The sequence below is a fragment of the Mercenaria mercenaria genome, chromosome 16 (assembly GCF_021730395.1).
Source record: "Mercenaria mercenaria strain notata chromosome 16, MADL_Memer_1, whole genome shotgun sequence".
NCBI lineage: Eukaryota > Metazoa > Mollusca > Bivalvia > Venerida > Veneridae > Mercenaria > Mercenaria mercenaria.
This window is the reverse complement of record NC_069376.1, coordinates 64,320,937-64,345,572: the sequence shown is the minus strand read 5'-3', so window position 1 is coordinate 64,345,572 and position 24,636 is coordinate 64,320,937. Positions and strand designations below refer to the sequence as shown.

At 34.3% G+C, this 24,636-nt stretch overlaps 2 protein-coding genes across 3 annotated transcripts in view; one reads left to right on the top strand and one right to left on the bottom strand.

Annotated features, from left to right (window-relative positions):
* Nucleotides 1-7,133, top strand: part of LOC123540335 (zinc finger protein 490-like) — a 126,430-nt gene extending 119,297 nt beyond the window's left edge. The window contains exons 7-8 of one of the 2 annotated variants that reach the window (XM_045325277.2): nt 2,544-2,721; nt 3,556-6,220. In XM_045325277.2, coding sequence (XP_045181212.2) covers nt 2,544-2,721; nt 3,556-3,671 — 294 coding nt within the window. In that variant the 3' untranslated portion in view covers nt 3,672-6,220. Of the gene's footprint in view, nt 1-2,543; nt 2,722-3,555; nt 6,221-6,263 lie in introns of those variants that run through there. The other variant, XM_045325280.2, reaches the window with a different exon arrangement.
* Nucleotides 7,134-8,360: 1,227 nt separating this feature from the next.
* Nucleotides 8,361-24,636, bottom strand: part of LOC123541300 (F-box only protein 9-like) — a 53,530-nt gene continuing 37,254 nt past the window's right edge. The window contains exons 13-15 of the mRNA XM_053525990.1: nt 24,270-24,380; nt 20,033-20,112; nt 8,361-17,603 (exon numbers count right to left, since the gene is read on the bottom strand). Of these exons, the coding sequence (XP_053381965.1) occupies nt 17,486-17,603; nt 20,033-20,112; nt 24,270-24,380 (309 nt within the window). The 3' untranslated portion in view covers nt 8,361-17,485. The remainder of the gene's footprint in view (nt 17,604-20,032; nt 20,113-24,269; nt 24,381-24,636) is intronic.

Below are 24,636 nucleotides of genomic sequence, written 5' to 3'. Positions count from 1 at the left end.
CCTCGTCGTCATCAACAATTTGACTGTTAACACTCTAGAGGTCACACTTTTGGCCTAATCTTAATGAAACTTGGTCAGAATGTTACCCTCAATAAAATCTTGGAAGAGTTTGATATTGGATCATCTGGGGTCAAAAACTAGGTCACCGGGTCAAATCAAAAGAAAAGCTTGTTAACACTCTAGAGGACACAATTTTGGCCCAATCTTAATGAAACTTGGTCAGAATGTTACCCTTAATAAAATCTTAGACGAGTTTGATATTGGGTCATCTGGGGTCAAAAACAAGGTCACCAGGTCAAATCAAAGGAAAAGCTTGTTAACACTGTAGAGGCCACATTTATGACTATATCTTCATGAATCTTGATCAGAATATTACTCATGATGATCTCTAAGTCCAGTTTGAATATGGGTCATGTAGGGTCAAAAACTAGGTCACAAGGTCAAATCAAAGGAAAAGCTAGTTAACACCCTAGAGGCCACATTTATGACCATATCTTAATGAAACTTGGTCAGAATGTTAATCTTGATGATCTATAGATCAAGATCAAATCTGGGTCATGTGTGGTCAAAAACTAGGTCACCAGGTCAAATCAAAGGAAAAGCTTGTTAACACTCTAGAGGCCACATTTATAACTGTATCTTCATGAAACTTAGTCAGAATGTAAATCTTGATGATCTTTAGGTCCAGTTTGAATCTGGGACATGTGTGGTCAAAAACTAGATCACTGGGTCAGATCAAAGGAAAAGCTAGTTAACACTTTAGAGGCCGCATTTATGACCATATCTTAATGAAACCATCTTGATGGTCTTTAGGTCAATAGGTCAAGTGAGCGATACGGGGCCTTCATGGCCCTCTTGTTTGGTTAAGTTTTGTGTTTAGGTCAGCATTTCTCCTAAACTATCAAAGCTATTGCTTTAAAACTTGCAAAAGATAATAGGTAAAGGTAGATTGCTCAGAAGCACAGAGCACTAAAGACACAGCCCAAGAGCCACGCATTTGCGTAGTAGGCCCACAACAAAAAGAAGCTGTAATGACAAAAATATTTCAAACGGGTTGCTTCAAACATCCAACAAGTACATATTAATTTATACTAAATATAGACGGATGGGAAGGAAAATGGTAACGGGCAAAAGAGTGGGGGGGGGGGGGGGGGGGGGGGGGGCAAGGAACCAGAAGGAAAAAGATGATGAATAAGGACAAATATACAAGGGAATGCCATATTCTTTAATAACAGTCACACTCATGTACCAAAGATAAACACACAACCATGATCAACTGAGTAACATAGAAAAACGAACAAGCAACACATAAGAAAAACAGTAGGGCACCGTTATAGACTCACAAGCATACAAATGCACCCACACAAGTAGGAAAAACAATCGTGTACTGTCTAAGGATTCCGGCTGCCAAAACAAAGGTGAGACATGAAAACTTACTCAAAGTAAAGGGGGATGGGATGCAAAAGTAGCGTAAATGCAAGGGAAAGGAGGAGGCAACAGGGGGAGTGAGGAAGAGGAAAAATGCTTACAACAAACAAAAAAACATACGCAACAGACAATAAAAGACAGACAAAACAACCAGTTGAAAATAGGTTTAAACGGTAACCTATATAAAGGAAACTGAGGGTTTAAACACGTTTAGGGCATGCCAACCTCGTACTTACCCTATTTTCAACAAGTTAGACAACACAATGTAAATAAAATCCCAGCTGAGAAAGGCTCTAACATTAGTGCAAAAATAACAGATAAATAAAGCGAAACATAAAATTAAGGTAAATTTAAGGTATAATTACACCAATGTACTCAACAACTTGTCTGAAGTCAGAGCAACAAGAGCCTAACTTTTAAGGGCACAACTTAGAAAACTGTAAGACAAAAATCAACTCCCTCCATCCGTTGTATGTAGGATTTAGGAGAAAAGCATCATGGAGTCCTACACTTTATTAGTCATGGCACCATCAAAGCATAGCAATTAACTGTAGAGGGGTCAGTCACTTAAAACATGCACTGTGCTTCATGATTTTCGCATCTTATCCTCTTTTGATAAACACTTGTTCACCATCATTAGCTGACTCTGTACAGCAAGAAACTTAACTTCATCCTGCTTTTTGCAAGAATTATGGCCCCTTTTGGACTTAGAAAATATCGGATTTCTTGGTTAAGTTTTGCATTTAGGTCAACTTTTCTCCTTTACGGTCAAAGCTATTGCTTTAAAACTTGCAACACTTATTCACCATCAAAAGCTAACACAGCACAGCAAGTACCTTAACTTTGCATTGCTTTTTGCAAGAATTATGGCCCCTTTTGTACTTAGAAAATCATGGGTAGGTCAACATTTCTATTATACATGTACAGAGACAAAAAAATCAGATGAGCATCTGCACCCGCAAGGCGGTGCTCTTGTTTATAATAGAGAAGCATCACAGTCATTTAAGGGTATTTTCACAGAAAATTAATGTTCATGCACTGTAATGTTTTATTAAATGAATGCAGCAGCTGCTGTTGTACATTTTTATACCATACATATTGTCATTCACCTGCAGGAAAAGCTGACTGAGTTGGTGACAGGAAGTGGATACTCTTTAAGTAGGGCTACAAGTAAACTCCTCCAAGAAGTTTTCACCACAGAGGAGTTGATGACGTCAAGTGTGATGGGGGTTGCTGGAGGGAAAGCGTTGGGTAACCCAGCCCTTGATGCTAAGAGAAGAAGTATGATTGAAGGTTTGGCTTTTGTTTATTTTTGTTTTACTGCAACAAAAAATAAAGCTTTTTCATGGTCAGTCAAACCAATGAATTGTTACATCCACAGTATCATTAATTGACAGGTCTATAAGGCCTTAAAAAATTCTTTGTTTCCGGTAACATGCTAAAAATATGGATTAGGTAGGTCAGAAATATTTTTTTACTTAGACTTTTTGGAAATTATTTTTGTGTCAAAAATAAATAAAAAATAAGGACGTTATGCCTTTAGAGCATCAGTAAGTTGATTTCTAACCATATTTAAAGCATAAAAAGTGCAGTTTTGCAACTTTTTGTTAAAAAGTTGAAAAACAAATATTCTCCAAGGCCATAAAATCATTTAGGGTTGGGCAAAAATTTAGGGTAGGTCAGAATACCTGAAACAAACAGTTTTTTACGCCTAAGGAACAATCAGTGATTTTCTCCTTTTTTAACATGAGTGCATCATCTTTTCCTCTCAGCTGGTAATGGTCATAGTGGTGCTAAAAATTCAGTTAAAAAGCAAACATGGGATTATTTTTTCAAACCAAGTCTGATTATTTCATTAATATACATGTAATTAAGTTTAAACATTTTAAAGTGATATATAGGACAATGTTCATAGACAATATTATTGTCATTGGCCAGGTTAAAGTTCAGTTATCTTTCCTGTTGTGTTTGACATTGCATCATTTGCTAGACATTAAGTGCAAGAAAGTGACAATAAAATGGTCTTCAGTTCCTATAACGGGAATGACAAACTTGGTAATATATTTTGTGACAAAGTTGTACAGTTTTTACTGCCTGCTATACATATGCCTCTTATTACTCTTTCAGATATTTTGATGAACAAGTTTGAGACTTCAATTCCTCAAATAAGAGCCATCATCAGGGACCGGCTGAAATTAATGCGAAAAAAATATGGGGGATTACCGAAAGGGGAATCGAACTAGGACTTTCAAGACTGTGCTTTATGGACAGTTTTAAAACCATGCCTCAGTGGCATTACCTTGTGCATATAAGCCTTTTTAAACTAAAATAACCGAAAATATACGTTGTACTTTGTTGTTGATAAAGTGAGTGTTACTTGACAAAGAGGAGATGGAAAGCACAGAGGAGATGGAAAAAACTGTTTCAGTGAAAATGCCTTATTTGCATTATGCAGAACGTTCAGACTAACTGATGGTTGCTAAATGCCCTTCTGTATTATAATCTAAATAAGACTTTACAGATCAGGTGATTTTTTGTTTTTGTTTTTGGTTTAACGCCGTTTTTCAACAGTATTTCAGTTGTGTAACGGCAGGGCTCAAACTCACGACCCCGAGATCCGTAGATCTGCACTCTTGTATCCTTGTATGGACCTCTTGAATTTTGTTAGAATGGTTCCACTTGGCCCCATGAGTATATGCAAATTTTTCCGCATGACTGCCTCTTTCTTATGAAGGTCATATACAGCATGTTTTTCAAAGGTCAAGGTCATATGAACATCTTTAGAACCATCATGGCCCCCTTGTTTGATTTGTGATTAAAAATCAGGGGTCAAATTTAGCAGTATTTTGTACTAGATAAGATAAGCTGATGCCATTTGCCTTTTTTCACTAGCTGAATGGAAAATATACTAGCTAAATTTAGACAATAATATGTAATTATTTTATTAATATTTTACTAACCAAAACTTACAAAATGATATTCTGTGTAATTAAACTGTTACAAACAAATATTTTCTTCTAGCTTGAAATAGCTGACCAGTACCATATTTATTCACTTACCAGCTATAGTGAAAGTTTACCATGATAACCTAGAGTTGTTGCAGTAATGCAAGCTAATCTAATTCTGCATTATTATGTTACCTGTAATTATTTTTATGTGTATGTCATGTGCGAGTTGTTGAAAAATGAAAAACATTTATAATATGTTAACCTTCCTTTCATGAGAAAAGATGTGTACTTGTAAAACAAATTTTAGATTTTGAAGGTATTTTTGTGGTATATTATTTACTAAGCTGAATTTAACTAGGACATTCAGAGACCACTAATAAATTTTAGCTTTTACAAATTTGAACCCTGGAATTCTGTTATGACATTTTATATTACTTTATTATATTTTATATACATTTTGAAATGATCCATTTATTCTTGTAAAAATAAAATTTCTGTTCTGTTAAAATATTTGACTTTTGATTGTTATAATTTCATATAAGTTTAACATGCATCAAACTACTAATTAATTTAGCATCCTTTAAGGCTGTCCATTATACATTATTGGATTTCCTGAGAACAGGACAATCATGGGATTTCCTGAGAACAGGACAATTCTTGGATTTCCTGAGAATGGGACAATCCTGGGATTTCCTGAGAACAGGACAATGGATAATGTGAGTTGTCCTGCTGTCAAGAAATCCCAGGAAAATTCTGGGATTTCCTGAGAACAGGACATTACTGGGATTTCCTGAGAATGGGACAATCCTGGGATTTCCTGAGAACAGGACAATTCTTGGATTTCCTGAGAATGGGACAATCCTGGGATTTCCTGAGAACAGGACAATGGACAATGTGAGTTGTCCTGGTGTCAAGAAATCCCAGGAAAATTTTGGGATTTCCTGAGAATGGGACATTCCTGGCATTTCCTGAGAACAGGACATTCCTGGGATTTCCTGAGAACAGGACAATATAATGAATTCCTTGTGTCCTGGTTTTTCCTGTCTTCAGGACAAATCCTGGGATTGTCCCATTCTCATTTACCTGCATGAAAAGTCCCAGGATTATCCCAGGAATTCCTGGGATGTTTTTCAAGACACATCCTGGTATATTTTTGAGACTTCCTGGGATAATCCTGGGATTTCTTGTCCCTTTTGTTTTGCACGGGTAAAAAATGGTCCTCTTGTAATCATATTTCATTCATCTTGGTCCAGTTAATGTTGAACATTTTCTAGATTTCACAAGGACGTAACTCTCCTAAATATGCAGTTATATGCTAAAATATTGCTACATATATATCTTATTATATGGGAAATGTCTTTTTGCTCTGATAGAACCCTATTCTTGAACTAGGTTTCTAACAATAAACTCATTGAATATAGATTATATTTCGTAAATAAATCAATCTATATCCAACTGGTCATTTATTACATTAACAAGGTATATCCATGGCCAAATTGTGTAGGTTGTTGGTGTCAAATCAATAGACCACTGTAATACATGATGCCAAGAAGCAAAAACATGTCCCATCATTTTGTCTTCATCACTTTATAGCCATGCTAAAAATGGTAAATATAATCTTATAGGAAATACAATATGCTTGATGTACATGTTTGTTTAGAAGAATGTATTTTGTTCATGTCAGTTCGATGTTTATGAAGAGTTAGTTACACATTTATTGTGTTCTATTTATAACCTAGCATACATTACAATATGTTTGTTTGTTTTGTGTTCATATGTATTGCATCATGTTAGATACTGTGAAGTGATTGTTGTTTTTTCAAGATTGAAATATAGAAAAGTTACAATTTTAACTTAGCTTCTACATGATATGTATTGATTCTTCAGGTGAAGGGTTCATAACATCTGCCAAAAATACATTTGGTTACCATGGTAACAGACCTTCATACAATACAACAGTTGTGCCTTCTTCGATTCACCATGGCAACAGACCTACCTCCAATACAGATGCTGGACAGTCGTCAAGTTTTCTTGGTGCTGTGAGCAGCCTGACCTGTAACTTCTGTGGGAAACATTTTTATGACAAGTCTGCCCTTACACGACACACACATATCCACACTGGAGTAAAGCCATTTGAATGTTCTATTTGTGGTAAACGTTGCACACAAAAGTCAAATTTGAAAAGCCATATGTGGACAGTACATAAAGCAGTATTGCAATAATGTGTTCAGGAAAAAGATCATTAATTTTGCTGCAAGTTGCACTCAGATGCCTTTAAATTGTATACATTAAATATTAGTATAATCGTCTATTCATTAAAAGAATATCTGTTGGTTTTAAATGGGAACACGACTATGCATGCCCACAAAGGTGTTTCCTGGCAGTAATTTGGTAAGTTCAAATACTTGTATTACTATTGGAAAATATTTGTTTTTTTAAACTGATTTCCTCATGATTGTAGTTATTGAATATTTTAATTGCTGATTTCATTGTACAGATTATCAGACCTCTGCCTTGATATATGTTTTATCATAATCATATTCAATAACCTGTATAATTTATGATCATTGCACTTACTTTTCATTCTATTATAACTACTTGTATTAACCTTCCGCCATGTACATAAATTTATCGTTGTTATACAGGGAGAAGAACTTTATACGTTTTGTTTCGTTCTAATCCCTTTCGTACTTATATGTTTTTCAATTTGTGAAATGTAATTGTAATGTAATTTCCAAAATAGATATGTTTAAACTATTTGCCGATGCTCTAGATATTGTCCATCCATGATCATATAACTGCCAAAAATTACGCCCATTGTGTTGAAGACCAGGGAGGTATATAACTTTGAACTGTCCTCCATTCCGTCTGTCACACTATCTTGTGTAACTGAACTCCTCCTACAACTTCAATCAGGAACATTAGCTTGTTACTTCCCTTGAATTGTTGTATGATAAAGCACAAGGATAACCAAATATTACATTGGTCCCTTTCAGTTGGATTCCTCTGACTTTTTCGTTATAACCTTTATCCAAGATGTTGCGGTTGGTCAAAATAAATATGCTTTTTATGAGTAGGTTTCTAAATAGAATGATTAATCCAACCTAAATTTAACAGAGGGCCACTAAAAGAAAACCTGTCCTTAATCATTTTCCAATCCAATGAAATTTAGTATAGATATTACTTTTGAAAATTACAAAGAAATCAACGATAGAAACCGAGGAAGGACCAATCTACTTCTTGGACATAATCAGGGGAAGTAACTGACTAATATTCCCCATTGAATTCAGATGAATCTTGGTTTACATTATCAACATGAAGAGGGCATGAGCATAATGGCGAGACTTTAATGTCCGATTATTTTGTATGGAGTTGTTGCCCTTTTTGGGACTTAAAATATAAAGTATTTTGTACTCAACTCCTCCTCCAGTTTCACTTCAATTCAAATGAACTTGGTATACAACAGCGAGCGAAAGGAAATTTTTTGTTGGGTTAAACATCACATCAACACACTTATAGGTTGTATGCTGCCTTTCTGGCTTTTGATGGTGGAGGAAGACCCCATGTGCCTCTACGGACATTATTTCACTAAAGTAGACACTTAGGCAGAACAATCATTTTTCTGCAAGCCAACTAGATGGCTTCCTTATTTGAGGAATTCTACACATCAAGGGAGTATCTCTTCTTGATAGTGAAGCTTCGTATAAAGTTTGGCTAAATTCCAACCAGTGATTGCTGAGAAATACTCCGGAGAAGAATTGTACTGTAGTATACTACTGTTGAATAAGGGCAATAACTTGGTGAAAAATCATCCAACCAGAACATGAAGACAATATGCGCATCTCATCTTGAATCTTCCTATATATGAAGTTTCGCTAAATTCCAACCAGTGGTTGCCGAGAAATACTCCAGACAAGAATTACGGGATGGATGAAGCAGCGACTATATGCTTCCACTTCGGGGAGCATAAAAATAATTACAGTCTTGTTTGTGTTTTTACCAATTTAATATTTGCATGATCATAAACATCCCATTTAGGAAACATAAGTTTTCAGCCCTTTATTAGCACAAGTACTTAACACAGTGTGTAGAAATATCATAAATATTCTATGTGCAACATATACATATAACGTACACAAACTACACATCAAAATAACACATATGCTTCTACATATGACAAAGGGGATACCAGTTTCTTCCCTACCTAGTGGGAAAAAAGACTATAAAAATGTTTCACCGGATGTAAGCGAGATGGGATTATCCTACGAAAAAAGACAAGCTACATGCGTGCATTTAGACGTTACATTTTGAATTATCATGTGCCACTTGTAATACAACATCTGTGTTATCTTTGAAAATGATATGATGACAAAACAGTAGGCAAGAAACATGATCAAACATGTCTGCCTGTGTAAGACATGCATTATCCAAACCCTTAGGACAACCCAGCATTATCTCCCTTTCTTTTGATACCATATCTTACATAGGCAGGCATGTAAGAGTCTGTAATACCTTGTTTCAGTGTAAGATTAAAATATCTTTCACTTGGTTAATACCAGATGCAATTTTTTCACAGGAGGCTTTTTGAAAATGTCAATTCTAATATTCCCAAGTCAAAGACAAATTGATCTGACATGTAATGAACATGGACACTTAACATATAATCTGACATCTTCAATCTATATATTATATAATATGTGTACAGTTAAAAAGAACCACCCTGTTGTTTAGAATAGATAAAATTATGACATTGTCTTGTTGACATGCAGTTTTCTTCCTTCAATTCTATTTTTTTAATGTTTGGTAAAAGTATAATACAACAGAAGGGAAGAAAAAAAATCTGGAATTCATTGTTTTTACCTTTGTACAATTCTTAACAGAGTAAAAAATCTCGACAGTAAATTAAAAGTTAAACTAACATTTTTAAACCATTAGGTCTTTTCTTATTGTTAAAAATTTTTCACTAAAATATTCTTATTTTAATAGAAAATTACTTCAAATGTTAAAAACCTCCATCAAATCAAAACGAAGTCTCATCCCAATAAATTCTACATAAAATCCGAGTCTAGCTACACCTGCTTCTAAATACAGCTACATCTATTTAATTTTGTCTACTGTCAACAGCTTAAAAATTATTTCATCATAATAAAAAATACTAACACTTGAGTTTACACAGTATAACTATTGCACAATGCATCTGAACATCTTTTAACATCTACGGAGTTGTACCACATGTTTTGTTTGGTTTGGTTTAATTCCCAGTTTTAGTCAGTATTTCTGTTAGATACAGCAGTTCATTAACCTACCTGCAACCTGTTAAAGTTTCTGGATTTAGGATCAATACTAATTCCCCTCCACAAATTAGTGACAGCTTTTCCACAACAAAAGTGTAGGACAATATTAATATGAAAGATTCACAATTGTAAATTAAAGACTATCCCATCCTTGTTTAAGATTAAAGAGTTGAATTTTGATATCAGTCTTAAAATTCCAGCATTTGATTGGTTGATTCTGTGCAAAAGTTTTGAAATTCACCAATAAAAAATAAAGCATTCTTAGACCAGTCTAAATGTTTGTAACTAAAATTTTCATGGATCTGGTAATGTCTAAATATCTGGCTAAAATCAACATGCCTCACTTTAAATCTAAAGTTCCCTGATAACACTGCAGTTTTGATGGAATTTGTGAAGATCCTAACACAGTTGACTAAAATTCAATATGAAAATAAAACATAAGACTTGAAACGTCTGCAAAACCGTAATACTGTAAGATCAATATAACACTACCAGTCTGAAAAGCAAGCCACAATAATGTCCCCTAAAAAATCTGCAGAAAAGAAGTATGAAGATGTATGTCATTAGTGAATTTAAAAACATTAGATGTATTTCATATCAAAGTAGAAGCTGCTCAAACTTTAGTATCTACGACAAAAACCTATACATGTATAAAAAGCATTTTAAACATGTATGTGTTGTGTTGCAATGTAAGAACAACCTTACCAGCCATCTTTAATATTTGATTTTTTTTTGCCTCGGAGATTAATAAGTATATAAGAATTGTTAAATCAAATCAATTAGAAACAAGAGCTGTCTCCATAGGATGACACATGCCCCCGATGGCACTTTGAATAAATAGTTATGGCCGATGTTAGAGTTTAGGACCTTTGACCTACGGACCTGGGTCTTGCGCGCGACATGTCGTCTTACTGTGGTACACATTCATGCCCAATAATTTTAAAATCCATGCATGAATGACAAAGATATGGACCGGACACGCCCATCAATGCACTATCATGAAATATGACCTTTAACGTCTAAGTGTGACCTTGACCTTTGAGCTACGGACCTGGGTCTTGCGCGTGACACATCGTCTTACTGTGGTACACATTCATGCCAAGTTATTTGAAAATCCATCCATGGATGACAAAGATATGGACCGGACACGAATGCACTATCATGAAAAATGACCTTTAACGTCTAAGTGTGACCTTGACCTTTGAGCTACGGACCTGGGTCTTGCGCGCGACACATCGTCTTACTGTGGTACACATTCATGCCAAGTTATTTGAAAATCCATCCATCGATGACAAAGATATGGACCGGACACGAAAATTGCGGACAGACTGACAGACGGTTCAAAATCTATATGCCTCCCTTCGGGGGCATAAAAAAGATACAAAACTTCTGCATAAGAAATACATGCTTGAGTTTGAAGTATGCTCTAAGGCTTTTTGTTCTTCATATGTTTAAACACAAACACGTAATATTTTACACTCAAATGTAAATTACTAAACTGCTATTCATTTCTTTTACTTACGATTTAGTGTATTGAATTATCACATCCTGGATGCTTTTGAAGTTACAATTCTCTTAATATATGACACTAAAATGTTAATGGTTATTCAGATCTATTGTGAAAGCTTTCAACAGCAACATCCAGTAAAATGCATTTTATGGTATTACTTGACATAGGTTAGCCTGGGAAGCCGTTGATAATATTCGTGCCTTGTCCTAATATCTATGCATTAAAGATCCCACTTAATTTGCGCTAATTTGTGTTAACTGGCATTCATTGAGTTTCTGATATCAATTTGCAGGTAGAAAAAAAGTTAGAAATTGTCAGACTGGATTCCCAGGCTAGACATAGATAAACAAGCGTGATCAAACCAGTGCTATGACCTCGGAAACACTAAACTAAACAATTTCGAACTGAGAGTATTTATGATCTAACAGATATAAGAAGCAGTAATTATTATTTAGAGTAACCCAATTAATACAATATTCACATACCTTCTGTTATCACAGTAACAGTCTAATCTTGTCTGATGTATAAAAACATGTATAATTAAAAATTCATCTGTTTGGTGTAAATGTAAAAACAGAAGCCTTAACCAATATCTATACACACACCAGTTTAGATGTTAACCCCAACTATACAAATACATGTTTATATATCAGTCTTAACTGCATATTTATATTTGGTGTTAACCCCAATTTATACAAATACATTTTTTTATCAGTCTAAATCACATCTTTATATTTCATGGGCTAACCTCCACATATATGTAAACTTTTCAAATTAAGACAGTGTTTTCACTGCTTAGTAGCCTTAAGTAAAAAGTAAAATAATTTAGTGACTTCTACACATTATCTATTTATAAAAACGTATGGGTAATCTGTAAACTAGAAACTAAAGCTGTAGAAAATCTCTCTAGGCTGAAGTCACACAACAGAAATATGTTGTGTAATAGAAGGAATTTCACTGTCCTTTATGTCATACACAATACTGGTTTATGATTAATGTAGCTTTGTGTTTTAAAACTTTTAATTTCCATGTGTATCTAAAGACTATAACCTTGTCTGCAATTTCATGGAAATACACATGTTGGCATGTTTAATCAAACTCCAACTACATGTATAAAACAATACAATAAAAAATAAGAGTTCTGAATAAGCACACTTTGCACTCAACTCAAACATTTTATCACTATATGGCCACTGTCCCTGGTACAGATAACATAAACCGAACATACAATCAGATGATACAATAAACAGTACAGTACAGTAAACAGTTTAGCAGCAGTTTTTAAAGAACAACTTACATTAAACATAAACGTTTCTCAAGTGCATAACATATGTACATTGCCACATTCCTAACCAATTTTTCATCTTTACTAGCCATAATTGCTTGAAACTTGATCAATGTTGGATTATCAATATACTTTTGTGGTAGATAATTACATCTTAATTCAACACAGTATGGACAAACCAATAAAAAATGAAATTCAGTCTCAACAGTACGTTTACATAACAGGCAAAAACGTCAATATATGTATATATGTATATGTGGAATTTTTCAACACATCTCAGCGTATTTGTCAAATGACTTACCATTATGACTTTCTAAAGTCCAAAAATATCTCTTGATAATAAAACTCTAAAGTTACATAAAGCTTGGAATGCATTCAACAGAATGTCGTAACTCGATAATAATCAAACATAACACATGCAGATTTGATAATATTGCAAATACTTTTAATTTTGCTAATATATGAAGAGTGACTCAAAATTCAAAGCAGACCAGAATATCAAATAATATTTACAATTTTAATTTTCACTAAAATTTGCATGTTGTAGATAAACAAATGTAAAGCAGATGAGAGAATTAAGCAGCTTCAAAAAAGTAACCTGTGACACAGTTCAATCCTAATTCAATATTGTGACAAAGCTTAACCTGCGACAAAGCTCAACCTGTGACACAGCTCAACTTGTGACACAGCAAAATCATGTTACAGCTACACTCATGACACACCTTGATCTAAGACACACCTCAAAATTATCCACATGAACAAAATTAAAGTCTAAAAAAATACAATCAGTGTGGAAAATATTCATACCGTATTTTGCTGTGAATAGGTCGCGGTAATGTATAGTCCGCATCTAATTTTTGCTCTGGAAATGATCGGAAAATTTAACTTCTAGCGTATTAGTCGCATTTAAATTTCGCATTTTTTCCCCAGCAATATTTAATATTTACCGGCTAAAAAGTTATGGTGGCGGCCATATTGATGCCGCGGACTGAATTATTATCAGAACCTGATTGGTGGAAATCGGACAGTGTTATTTTCGTTCCCAACCATTTCGTACCAACAGTAGTATCGGTAACAGACTACATCAAAGAAAAGCAGCTTTTCGACACTAATTGGCAGCAGACGGTTTGCGTTTACATTCTGTTATCATGCAAGTTTAAGTGTGAATTGTTTGTACAGCAGTTATAACACCTTTCCGTGTCATGTAATTAACCGCATTCTTTTGATTCTGAGTAAAAAGATTAACAAAATATCTCTTTTTGGATTTTTTTCTTTTATTTAAAAATCAAAAGTAAAAAATTATCTTTCAAGTTTTTTAATACGCTAAGAATTAGTAAAAACAATGTTTGGAATGGAGGACGGATCTGTCCGGATTTTATCCAACCCGGAGTACATGTGAATGGCGTCCAGTAAAACGAAAGTAGAAACAAACGTAATTCAGACTGCAAAAACATCTTTGAATTAAAGTCATTCGTAATTTTAATAGTCTGTATGGGTTATTTACGATATATTTTATTGAAAGTAACCGCTATTGGTTGAAAAGCCACCAATATTGATATTTTTTATCCATTTTGTTCGTTTGTAACAGATGCACGTAACTTTGCGAGAGCTACGGTCAGAAAATTGGCCCGAAAAAAAAAAAACTGCTGGCAATGTTCTGTCGTATAGGTCGCAGGAAATTTTTCAGGCAGCAAAATGGGAAGAAAAAGTGCGACCTATACGCACCAAAATACGGTACCCAAAATTTGTAGGAAATAAACATTTTAAAAGTTTTACTCATAAAAGCATTTTTTTCTGCATAGAATGCCTACTGAATATAGGCCACTGGCAACCATTGTTAAATAATCCTCTCTACCTTGAAGAAATAATTTTGAATGTCCCCCAACCACTACCAACAAGTCCGTTGCTTATGGTTTATCTATACTGATACTGACTAAGGTCAAAACTGATATAGCTTCAAAGCTGAGACACTACCCATGAAATTACTGTAACATATATACAAACATCCAGAGTCGGGTATAAACTCAAAAATATGGCAACATAACTATAATCATAACATTAAGAAATAATACTTTACATGTAACAACCGTAAAAACCATTTTATAATGTGCAAAAAATAAAAACATATGAGTTTTAAATGAAAATACTAACGTACAACATTATACAAATAACAGTGAAGCTACAAATAAAAACGCCCTTTAGACAAAACTGCATCCCTTTACATTTTGATTTCCTTTTTTCGGCAACTGTCCATCTGCACTTAAAAGGCATCAGACAGTTAAATACATCAAAAGTATGTCCAGAAAAAAATATAACCTAAGTGTAAATAAAACACTGTCTTACTGCCTAAAATATACTGAAAACAAATCAACAAAATTATATGTACTTGTGTAAAAATGGGGAAGAGTAATTTCATTCATGAAGGCACCCTAAGTGTAGGACCTCATTCTTAAACTCAATAAAAATCTGGTGACCAAAAAAAAAAAAAAAAAAAAAATCTGAAGTGCTAAAAAAAAGTCATGTAATCTGTCTGTACATGTTCATAAATGTATGTGTATGTAGGCTTGAGTGTATCAATCAGATCCATCAAATTTCTCGCACACATTTTATGCAGACCCTTACTATTATGTGTAGAGATTTATGCATACACATATAACTTTTCAACTTGTCTATTAACTTATGATCACCTATTATATTGTACAACAACGTTCTTAGCAATTTTAGTTATTTTATTTAGACTTTATCACATTTTATTAACATTGTACTCATACTGTACAGTTCATCAAGAGTTATTTCAATGCATAATTTAAAGACAGCAATTCAAATTTAATTCCTGATTGCAGCTTTAAAAAAATGCTGAACTGTTGCATGAAGCAGAAACTTGACTTTAAAATAGCTGATTTAAGTGCACTTGCACTTAAAAAAATCTTCTAGTGCATAAGGTATTTTTTTCCAGTATTGTGAATGTTACTCATTTTACACATCTAACGTATCTTTAGATAATAATAAAGCTGTTATTAAGAAATTTCAATAAAATAAGTTTTGAGAATTAATTTTAGTTCATTCTATCATTTTTATCATTTTATGGCCATATCCCATTTTTTAAGTCACAAAACATAAATAAATGTATTGAATTTTTCAAAAGAAATAAATTTCATTTCAACATACACTGACCACTGATGCATTTAATCCATTTTTATCTTAAAACTTGTAAATCAAGTCTTGCGCATTCAGTAGTTCTTATTACATTTAATTTCATTGGATCGCACAAGTACAACGTCCAATTATATCCTTTTTGTTACGAAATTACTCTATGGTTAATTCATTTACAGATATTGCTGAACACTTGTTAAGTTCAGTTGCTAAGGGTTATGACCAATGACATAACATCTGTGCTGTTTCCATGATAATTAAGTGAGGAAAGTACCTAAATACTGTAGTGAGAAAAATGCCTATTGTCGTGAGAAGAGTTCCTACATATTGTTGATTTCATGTTATCTCAAAAGGAGCTTGGGCACTGCATTAAGCGTTGTTTCACCCATATCTTTTTTTCTCTTTTTTTTTGAAATATGGATTAATTAACATAATTGTTTTCTTTTATTTGTAAATACTCAGCATACAATAAATAACATTGTTAATCTTCAGTAGTTTTTTTGTGTGAGTCACATCCCTAGTTAATACTAGGTGAGTCTTGCACAACTCTTGATTTGAACACCTTTCAGCATGTTACATAAGTATCTACACTATTTCAAGTTCCGCAATTCTTTTTTATTTTATAATAAAAACAGAGACAACAGCTACCTTAATAGATGTCATGCATAATTAAATAATTTAAAAACACAAGTTTCAATATTACAAAGGCACTTATGCAATAGGAGTCATAAAAGGGGGTATTCATAAACACTGGATTCAACAATATTTTCTACTTTGTTAATCCATACCTTTGGTAAATATGTTAGAAAACAGTTATTTAAAAAAGTCTTTAACCAAAAATAACCATACCTTATGTTCATAAAAAAAAATGTGATAGCTACATTATAAACATATTTATTATGAGTATTTAATGATGGTTCCCTCATTTCAAGCTACCTGCATACACTTTCAGTTATTGTGAAAATCTTTATGTAATCATAGTCTGATGTAGAAAGTATCTCTGACATTGAAAAGTAACAAAAGAAATGAATAACAAATGCATTATGGGAAAAGACCCTTTGGAAGCATGGAACAAAACAAAGCAACATAACAACAGACTGAAATGTGAAACACCCTTCATGCCCCCTAGCACTGGCTTAAGCAGAATTCTATTGTAGTAAAAACTACTGTACTCCATGATTCTGAAGGATCAGAAAATATAACTTATAAAAAATATGCAAATGTTCATCTTATTTATCTTTTCAAGTGACTTTGGTAAGTTATCCTCCTTGTGAAATATTCTGACCTAAATGGGGACAAATGGCAGAAGTTCATTTTGGACTTATTTTCTCACATAACACTTCAAAAAATAAAGTTTGAAACAAAATTTCTTAGATTTAGATAACCCTATTTACTATAAAAATACGAGTGAGTTGCTTAAATGTATTCAATCAATATATATATATATATATATTTTTTTAAAAACTTTTTCAAAATGGGTTAAACTTTTCAGATACACAAACGTAATTGCATTCCACAATTTTCCTTTCAGTTTGACATGTTATTAACTACAGATTTATCAAAGTTTATGTAATATTTCAGAAGTGTTGATAAAGTAAATAAAAGATACTGGCTAAAAACAAGTGTTGCGTTAGAAAATTTGTTAAGTATATGGCGAACTTCTTGCAGCTGTGTAAAACAGAGGAACAAAAACACATACACATAAATTTGCATTTAAAGTCTTAGACTAAGGTGAAAGAGGACACAAGCAGTGAGTTAAAACAAATGTTCATAAAATTAAATAATGCCAACTATTGAATCAATAACCCAAACTGATGTCTGCTGACAATGGTTGTAAACTGGTTTCCATTGCGACTGATAAAAATCTTTAAACTTTAAGGAAGGAATCTGTGCCTGTTGAGAAGCTTTTCACCCGAGAAAATAGGAGAGCGGGATATGCTCGATCGGACAGCTCAAAGTCGGTATCATTGTTCTCTCCTGTGGATCTGAAATTCATATATTGATGTAACATATTAAATACAAACTCAGTAAACATTCTTTTTTTTAAACAGACTGGGTTCAATATTACACAGTCAACTTTGAGACCAGTCTCAAAAACTCTAGCATCTGATTGGTTGTTACTGGAAACCAATTTGAAATTAACCAATGACAAGGTTTTGTTAAAAGACTGGTCTCCAATCAGTTTTATAATTGTGTTCAATCAGAAAGAAATTACTAGCCCATCAAAGAAGTTTATAACAAACAAAATGAAGTGTAATACTACAGGATTTGTTGGCTTTATTGACACACAGATTTTTTGATAATGTCATGTGGTTTCAAGTGGGAGGAGAACCAAGATGCAACTCTCCAAGAATAATATGTGCCTAACAGGCTTATGGTTAGAGGTGTGGAACACTTGAAAGAATCCAACCACCTGGGCAATTTATACACAGTACAGAAGAAAGTCTATAAGTAATACCATTTAGCCATGTGTCTTCCATACTGAACATTCTTCACAGGTAAGTTTGTTTTTAATTTAACCATCTTTATAAAAAATTACTCAACAAATCTCAAATGTAAAAAATCATATCAAAACAGTTTTATTTAAAATAGCTGTCACCAGTACATCACTTAAATAACAAGAGGGTCATGATGACCCTGGATTGCTCAACTGAGTAATATGAGCTACATGTTTCAAATGTCAAACTGATGATAAAATATTAACGAAGTCAGTAGGTTATATTTATGGTCAATGAAATTCAGTTTTACGATTTGTGTGCAAAACTGTGTATGTCATCAAAATTTCAAGCCTGTATCTTCAAAAACAAGAAAGTAGGTCAGTAGGTCAAGGTCACAGTCAAGAGACATCATATTACTTGGGGTCATCAGGTAATTATAATTAAACAGTCTTGGAAATAGGATCAGATGATTTTTTAATTATTTTTCCTATATAACTCATACAATAACTAAGTGACCCCTGGCAGGGCTCTTTTAACCCCAGGGGCATAATTTGAACTAGTTTGGTAGAGGACTACTAGACAATGCATCATACCAATTATAAAAGTTTAGGTCGTATGGTTTCAGACAAGAAGATTTTTAAAGCTTTTTCCTATACAAGTCTATATAAAACTTGGGACCCCCAGGGCAGGGCCTCTTTTCACCCAAGGGGTACAATTTGAACAACTTTAGTTAAGGACCATAAGACAATGCTACAGACCAAATATCAAAGGTCTAAGTGTTGTGGTTTCAGACAAGAAGATTTTTAAACTTTTTTTCCTATATTAGTCTATGTAAAACTTGGGACCCCCGGGGCGGGGCCACATTTGACCCTAGAGGGATAATTTGAAAAATCTTGGTAGAGGACCACTAGATGATGCTACATACCAAATATCAAAGCCCTAGGCCATGTGGTTTTGTACAAGAAAATTTTCAAAGTTTTCCCTATGTAAGTCTATATAAACCATGTGACCCCCAGGGCGGGGCCATATTTGACCTTAGGGGGATAATTTGAACAATTCTGGTAGCGGACCACTAGATGATGCTACACACCAGATATCAAAGCCCTAGGCCCTGTGGTTTTGGACAAGAGGATTTTTGAAGTTTTTCCGAGTTCTGCTTGGAATTCAATTCTTTGAACAATTTTGAAAAGGATCATTTCTGTGACGTTTGGTGTAATTTTGCCTAGTGGTTTTCAAGAAGATTTTTTTAGAAATTGTTGATGGACGACGCACGACGGATGACGGACATCAAGTGGTCACAATAGCTCACCTTGTCACTTCGTGACAGGTGAGCTAAAAATGGTCCCAAACATTAAGCTAGAAGACTGATTTCAAACAAGGTTTCTTCAATCAGTTTGAGACATTGATAATGCCTTGCTTTGGTTCAAATTTAGACCGGTACTCAATTGTCTAAAGATCTCTTTACCAAGCCTATTAATCTTTCAAAGTTCTTACAACTTCTATTCACTACACTCGGTGACAGTTAACTGGGCTCCTGACACCTAAATGTTGGATTATGGAGACCTTAGTGAAATTCAGCACTCTACCTGATTCTACCATGTGACCTCCAGTCTGTAAGTTAGAAACTCTGCCTCTATACCATTAACAATATGTTGACAGAAATATGAACAATAGATGTTTTTTTCACTTAACACAGCTTATCTCCCTTTTTCAACACTGAGGGTCATCTGCTACATGTTAGATAAGACTTTCTCTCAATTCCGTGGAATCTTTTTTACTGAAAAAATCTTTTCTTGTGTGAAGGATTGTGACAAATATCCTTACACTTTTACTATTTCTTTTACTGAATTTGTAAATTGTGTCTATCAGATATCTAGTATTTTGGACCCCAAAATGGCTGCCAGTTTTTCAAGGGAGATAAATATGGGAAAATCAGTAACCACCTATACATGTGCACTATGACGTAGCAAACTTACTTATAAAATGTCCTGACAGAGTAGTGAACCCATGACAACTTACAGCCATTCCTCTTACCTACATTCTGGATTTCAAGCTCCTGAAATGTAAAGAAAACTCACTCACTCTATGGAACTAGGTGCATTGAAAAGTTTCAGGTGTCCTCATTAATAACTCATTTTTTAATTGAAATACCATGCTGATACAAGCTAATTAATTTTGAAAAATTAACCATTCTGCATAGATAATGGGCAGAAACAATACTGATCCAAAATATCTCACTGTTATCACTTTTCCATTTAACAATGTTTGTACCAGTAGATTATATAACAATAAAGGTAGATCACATTACAACAAAGGCGGATTATATAACAATGTGGGTATGGAATAAATAAGGATTGTTGTTTGACAATAGGGTGACCTCAATAACAGTCTTCACTAGAATAATATAATCTTTGTAAAATAATGGCAACTAGAGATGCTTTTGAGAAAAGCGCATGTCTCCCACAACCGCCCCTATGAAAAATGTTAGTTTCTCTAGATGTTTTAGACGAGTGGATCCAATTAGATGGTCTGGATGAGTGGATCCAATCAGTAATTCAAGGGCCATAAATCAAAAGTGCCTGGGCGGATTTGGCTAGTTATCGAACCTGGGTAAGGTAAACACATTTTGTTCAAGTTTGGTGAAGATCGGATGAGAAATGTTCAACTTAAGAGAGCGGACAAGAGTAAACAGACGGATTTTTTCTGTAATTCAAGGGCTGTAACTCTAAAATGCCTGGACCGATTTGGCTAGTTATCGAACTTGGCCGAGGTCTCATGGTCAAACACATTTTGTTCAAGTTTGGTGAAGATCGGATGAGAAATGTTCAACTTAAGAGTGCGGACAAGAGTAAAAAGGCCGATTTTTCAATAATTCAAGGGCCGTAACTCAAAAATGCCTGGACTGTTTGGCTAGTTATCGAACTTGGCCGAGGTCTCATGGTCAAACACATTTTGTTCAAGTTTGGTGAAGATCTGATGAGAAATCTTTGATTAAGAGTGCGGACATGATTAAAAAGGCCAATTTTTCGATAATTCAAGGGCCGTAACTCCAAAATGCCTGGATCGATTTGGCTAGTTATCGAACTTGGCCAAGGTCTCATGGTCAAACACATTCTGTTTAAGTTTGGTGAAGATTGGATGAGAAATATTCGAATTAGAGTGCGGACAAGAGTAAAAAGACCGATTTTTGGTAATTCAAGGGCCATAACTCCAAGACGCCTGGACCGATTTGGCTAGTTATCAAACTTGGCCGAGGTCTTATGGTCAAACACATTTTGTTCAAGTTTGGTGAAAATCAGATGAGAAATGTTCGACTTAAGAGTGCGGACAAGCTTTGTGACAGACACACACACAGACACACGGACACACAGACAGACTGGAGTAAATCAGTATGTCTCCACTGTGTGGTGGGAGACATAACTAGTTTAAAGACTTCTGTAAATTGAAAAAAAAAATATATCTGCATCCGAAAATGATATGCACATGCTAGGTTTAACATCACATTGACACAATCATAGGTCATACAGCTACTTTCCAGCTTTTGTTTGAGTTAGGACAGCCATTGACAGGCACCAGGGTGGAACCACTGACATTTCATAAGCCAACTGAATGACTTCCTCACAAGGAAGTATTGTATAATTATACCAAGCAATGTTTCAAACCCACAGCAGGGAAAGGTAAGTGATTCTAAGTTTAAAATTTGTGATGAATAACAACCGTAACCACTTGGCCAAGGAGGCTGCTTCAAGCTTACAATAAGTAGAACTTCATGACTTTACAACTTCAACCAAATTTATTTAACTGAGAAGGAAAGCATTACACTTTGCTTCCAATTTATTTTTGACTCTAGAGGAAATCTGAGAGTGGGACTAACAAAGGCATAAATATCAAACAGCTGGAAGATAAACAGCTTTGACAACTTTCATCATCTTAATATGCAAATACAGTCTTCTAACTTCTATATTAAGACCACACTTGGGAGAACCAGAAAGTAGTATTTTTTGCAGGTGTACTATATTCTTCTGTTCAAAATATACTGTAGATATAGGTATATAACAAGATGTGTGTCCATAGGACACTGGTGCCCCCTCCTGTCACTGTATGCATATTTTTGAGCAAGTCAAGGGCCACAACTCTGGTCTGGCTGTGTGAAATTCCAATTACAAGAGGGCCATGATGGCCCTATATCGCTCACCTGAGTACCATTGCTCTTAATGATAAGATCAAGTTTTGACATAAATCACATAGGCATACACTTAAAATATCATCAGGATAAATATTTTCTTGCAACAGTCCCTTTTGACCTATGGGTCACATACTAGTCATAGCCAATCTCCATACCAAGTTTGAGGGTCCTTGGCTCAAATGCTGCATTTTTGTACTAGCATGACTATTCCTTAACCTGGAAGACTTAAATAACATTTAAAACCAATCTCATTAGATGCTGTTAGGTATATTCATTTACATAAAATGAAGGGAGGTAATTTGTCATAAATTCAGTCAAAAGTTATCTACCCTGATTGTCCAAGTCCACCTGATGGCATAAATGACATTTCAAATCAGTATCTTCACTGGTTACTGAGATACACCCATTTTAATTTGAATCAAAGGGAGGTAATCTGACATAAAACCAGTCCATAGTTATCTACCCTGATTGTCTCAGTCCAACTAATGACAATAATGAAATTTCAAATAAGTCCTATAAATACTTAGTGAGATAAATCCATTTTTATTAAAATCAGGGGAGGTAATCATGCATCGGTATATGCATGTAAAGATACAGAGTACAAGCCTTTACAACAATATATTAGAAAAGTAAGTAAAAGTAGAAATTTCTTACCATGGAAGACATAAATAATGTTTCAAACCAGTCTCATTAGAAGCTGCTAGGTATATTCATTTACATAAAAGATAAAGGGAGGAAATTTGTCATAAATTCAGTCAATATGTAACTTCACTGATTGTCCAAGTCAATCTGATGGCATAAATGAAATTTCAGATCAGTATCTTCATTAGTTACGGAGATATACCCATATTAATTTGAAATAAAGGGAGGTAATTTGACATAAAATCAGTCCACAGTTATCTACCCTGATTGTCTGAGTCCAACTAATGATAAGAATGAAATTTCAAATGAGTCCTATAAGTACTTATTGATACAAATTCATTTTGATTAGATATAAAATAACTCCAGAACCTATGACTGGATCGGACAGATTCATCAAGGAATCCAAAATTTATTGTTGTTGAAGATATTTTGCAAGTTTGTATCAAAGCAAACCATAAATGAAGTCTCTATATGACTGCACAAGCCAAAAATATCAAATTTTGGCTCTTTAAGGGGCCATAACTCTGGAACCCATGATGGGATCTGGCCAGTTTTCGAAAGTAACTAAGATATTATGCCAATACAAGTTGTGTGCAAGTCTGATTAAAGTTGATTGCAAAATGTTGTCTTTATCCTGTTCACAAGCAAAAAATAGCAAATTTTGGCCTTTTAAGGGGCCTTAACTCTGAAACCTGTGATGGGATCCAGCCAGATTTCAAAAAGAACCGAGATATTATGCCAATACAAGTTGTGTGCAAGTTTGATTAAAGTTGATTGCAAAATGTTGTCTCTATCGTGTTCACAAGCCAAAATAGCAAATTTTGGGGCCATAATTCAGAAACCCATGGTGGGATCTGGCCAGGTTTTGAAACGAACCAAGATATTATGCCCATACAAGTCGTGTGCAAGTTTGATTAAAATCAAATACAAAATGTGGTCTCTATCGTGTTTACAAGGGAATTGTGGACGGATGGACTGAAGACAGACGAAGGGTGATCACAAAAGCTCACTCTGTCCCTACGTGACAGGTGAGCTAAAAATACAAGGCGCATAACTCTATATGCTAAATAACAACCATGTAAGGTTTGATGACTGAAGGTCATATACTTTTTGAGATATTTATAACACAAATTTAGTTGAACAGATGGAAAGACAAGGGCAAACAAAATGCTCCCACTCTCCAAAATAAACTGTGGTGGAGGGGGGGGGGTGGAAAGGGGATCTGGCACAAAAATAGTGGTCTTAAAGGCAGTCTGGTGGTCTATGCTTGCAAAAGGTAATGTGGTCTTAGAACAGTGATGAATGTGTATCCTTTTGTACTAAAGGCCATACCTTACAGATTGGTATAAAACTTTTCCAATGTATCTAAGCAATGAAACACTTACAATATGGAAAGTTTGCTGCACCTCGTACTGTGTTTTCTGGTTTTTGTTTCGTTTATTCTTGTAGTTAGCTGTGTTCTCACTGGTTTGTACTCGCTTTAATACTCCAGTAACCTGTAACATTTTCATACATACTATAAAGCCTACCTGAAGACTGGAAATAAAATAATTACACCACATTTTTTACAATATAACTATGATACTTTTGGCCCTTGGTTAAGTTTACTGACTATCTGATAATGATAATGATCACAGTTGTAAAGTCATATATATCCAAATCATATGAACAAAATTAACATACATGTATGCCAAATTTTAATCTGCAGTCATGTTCTTAACTACAAAATATTACAAGTGTGTATTAAAACTT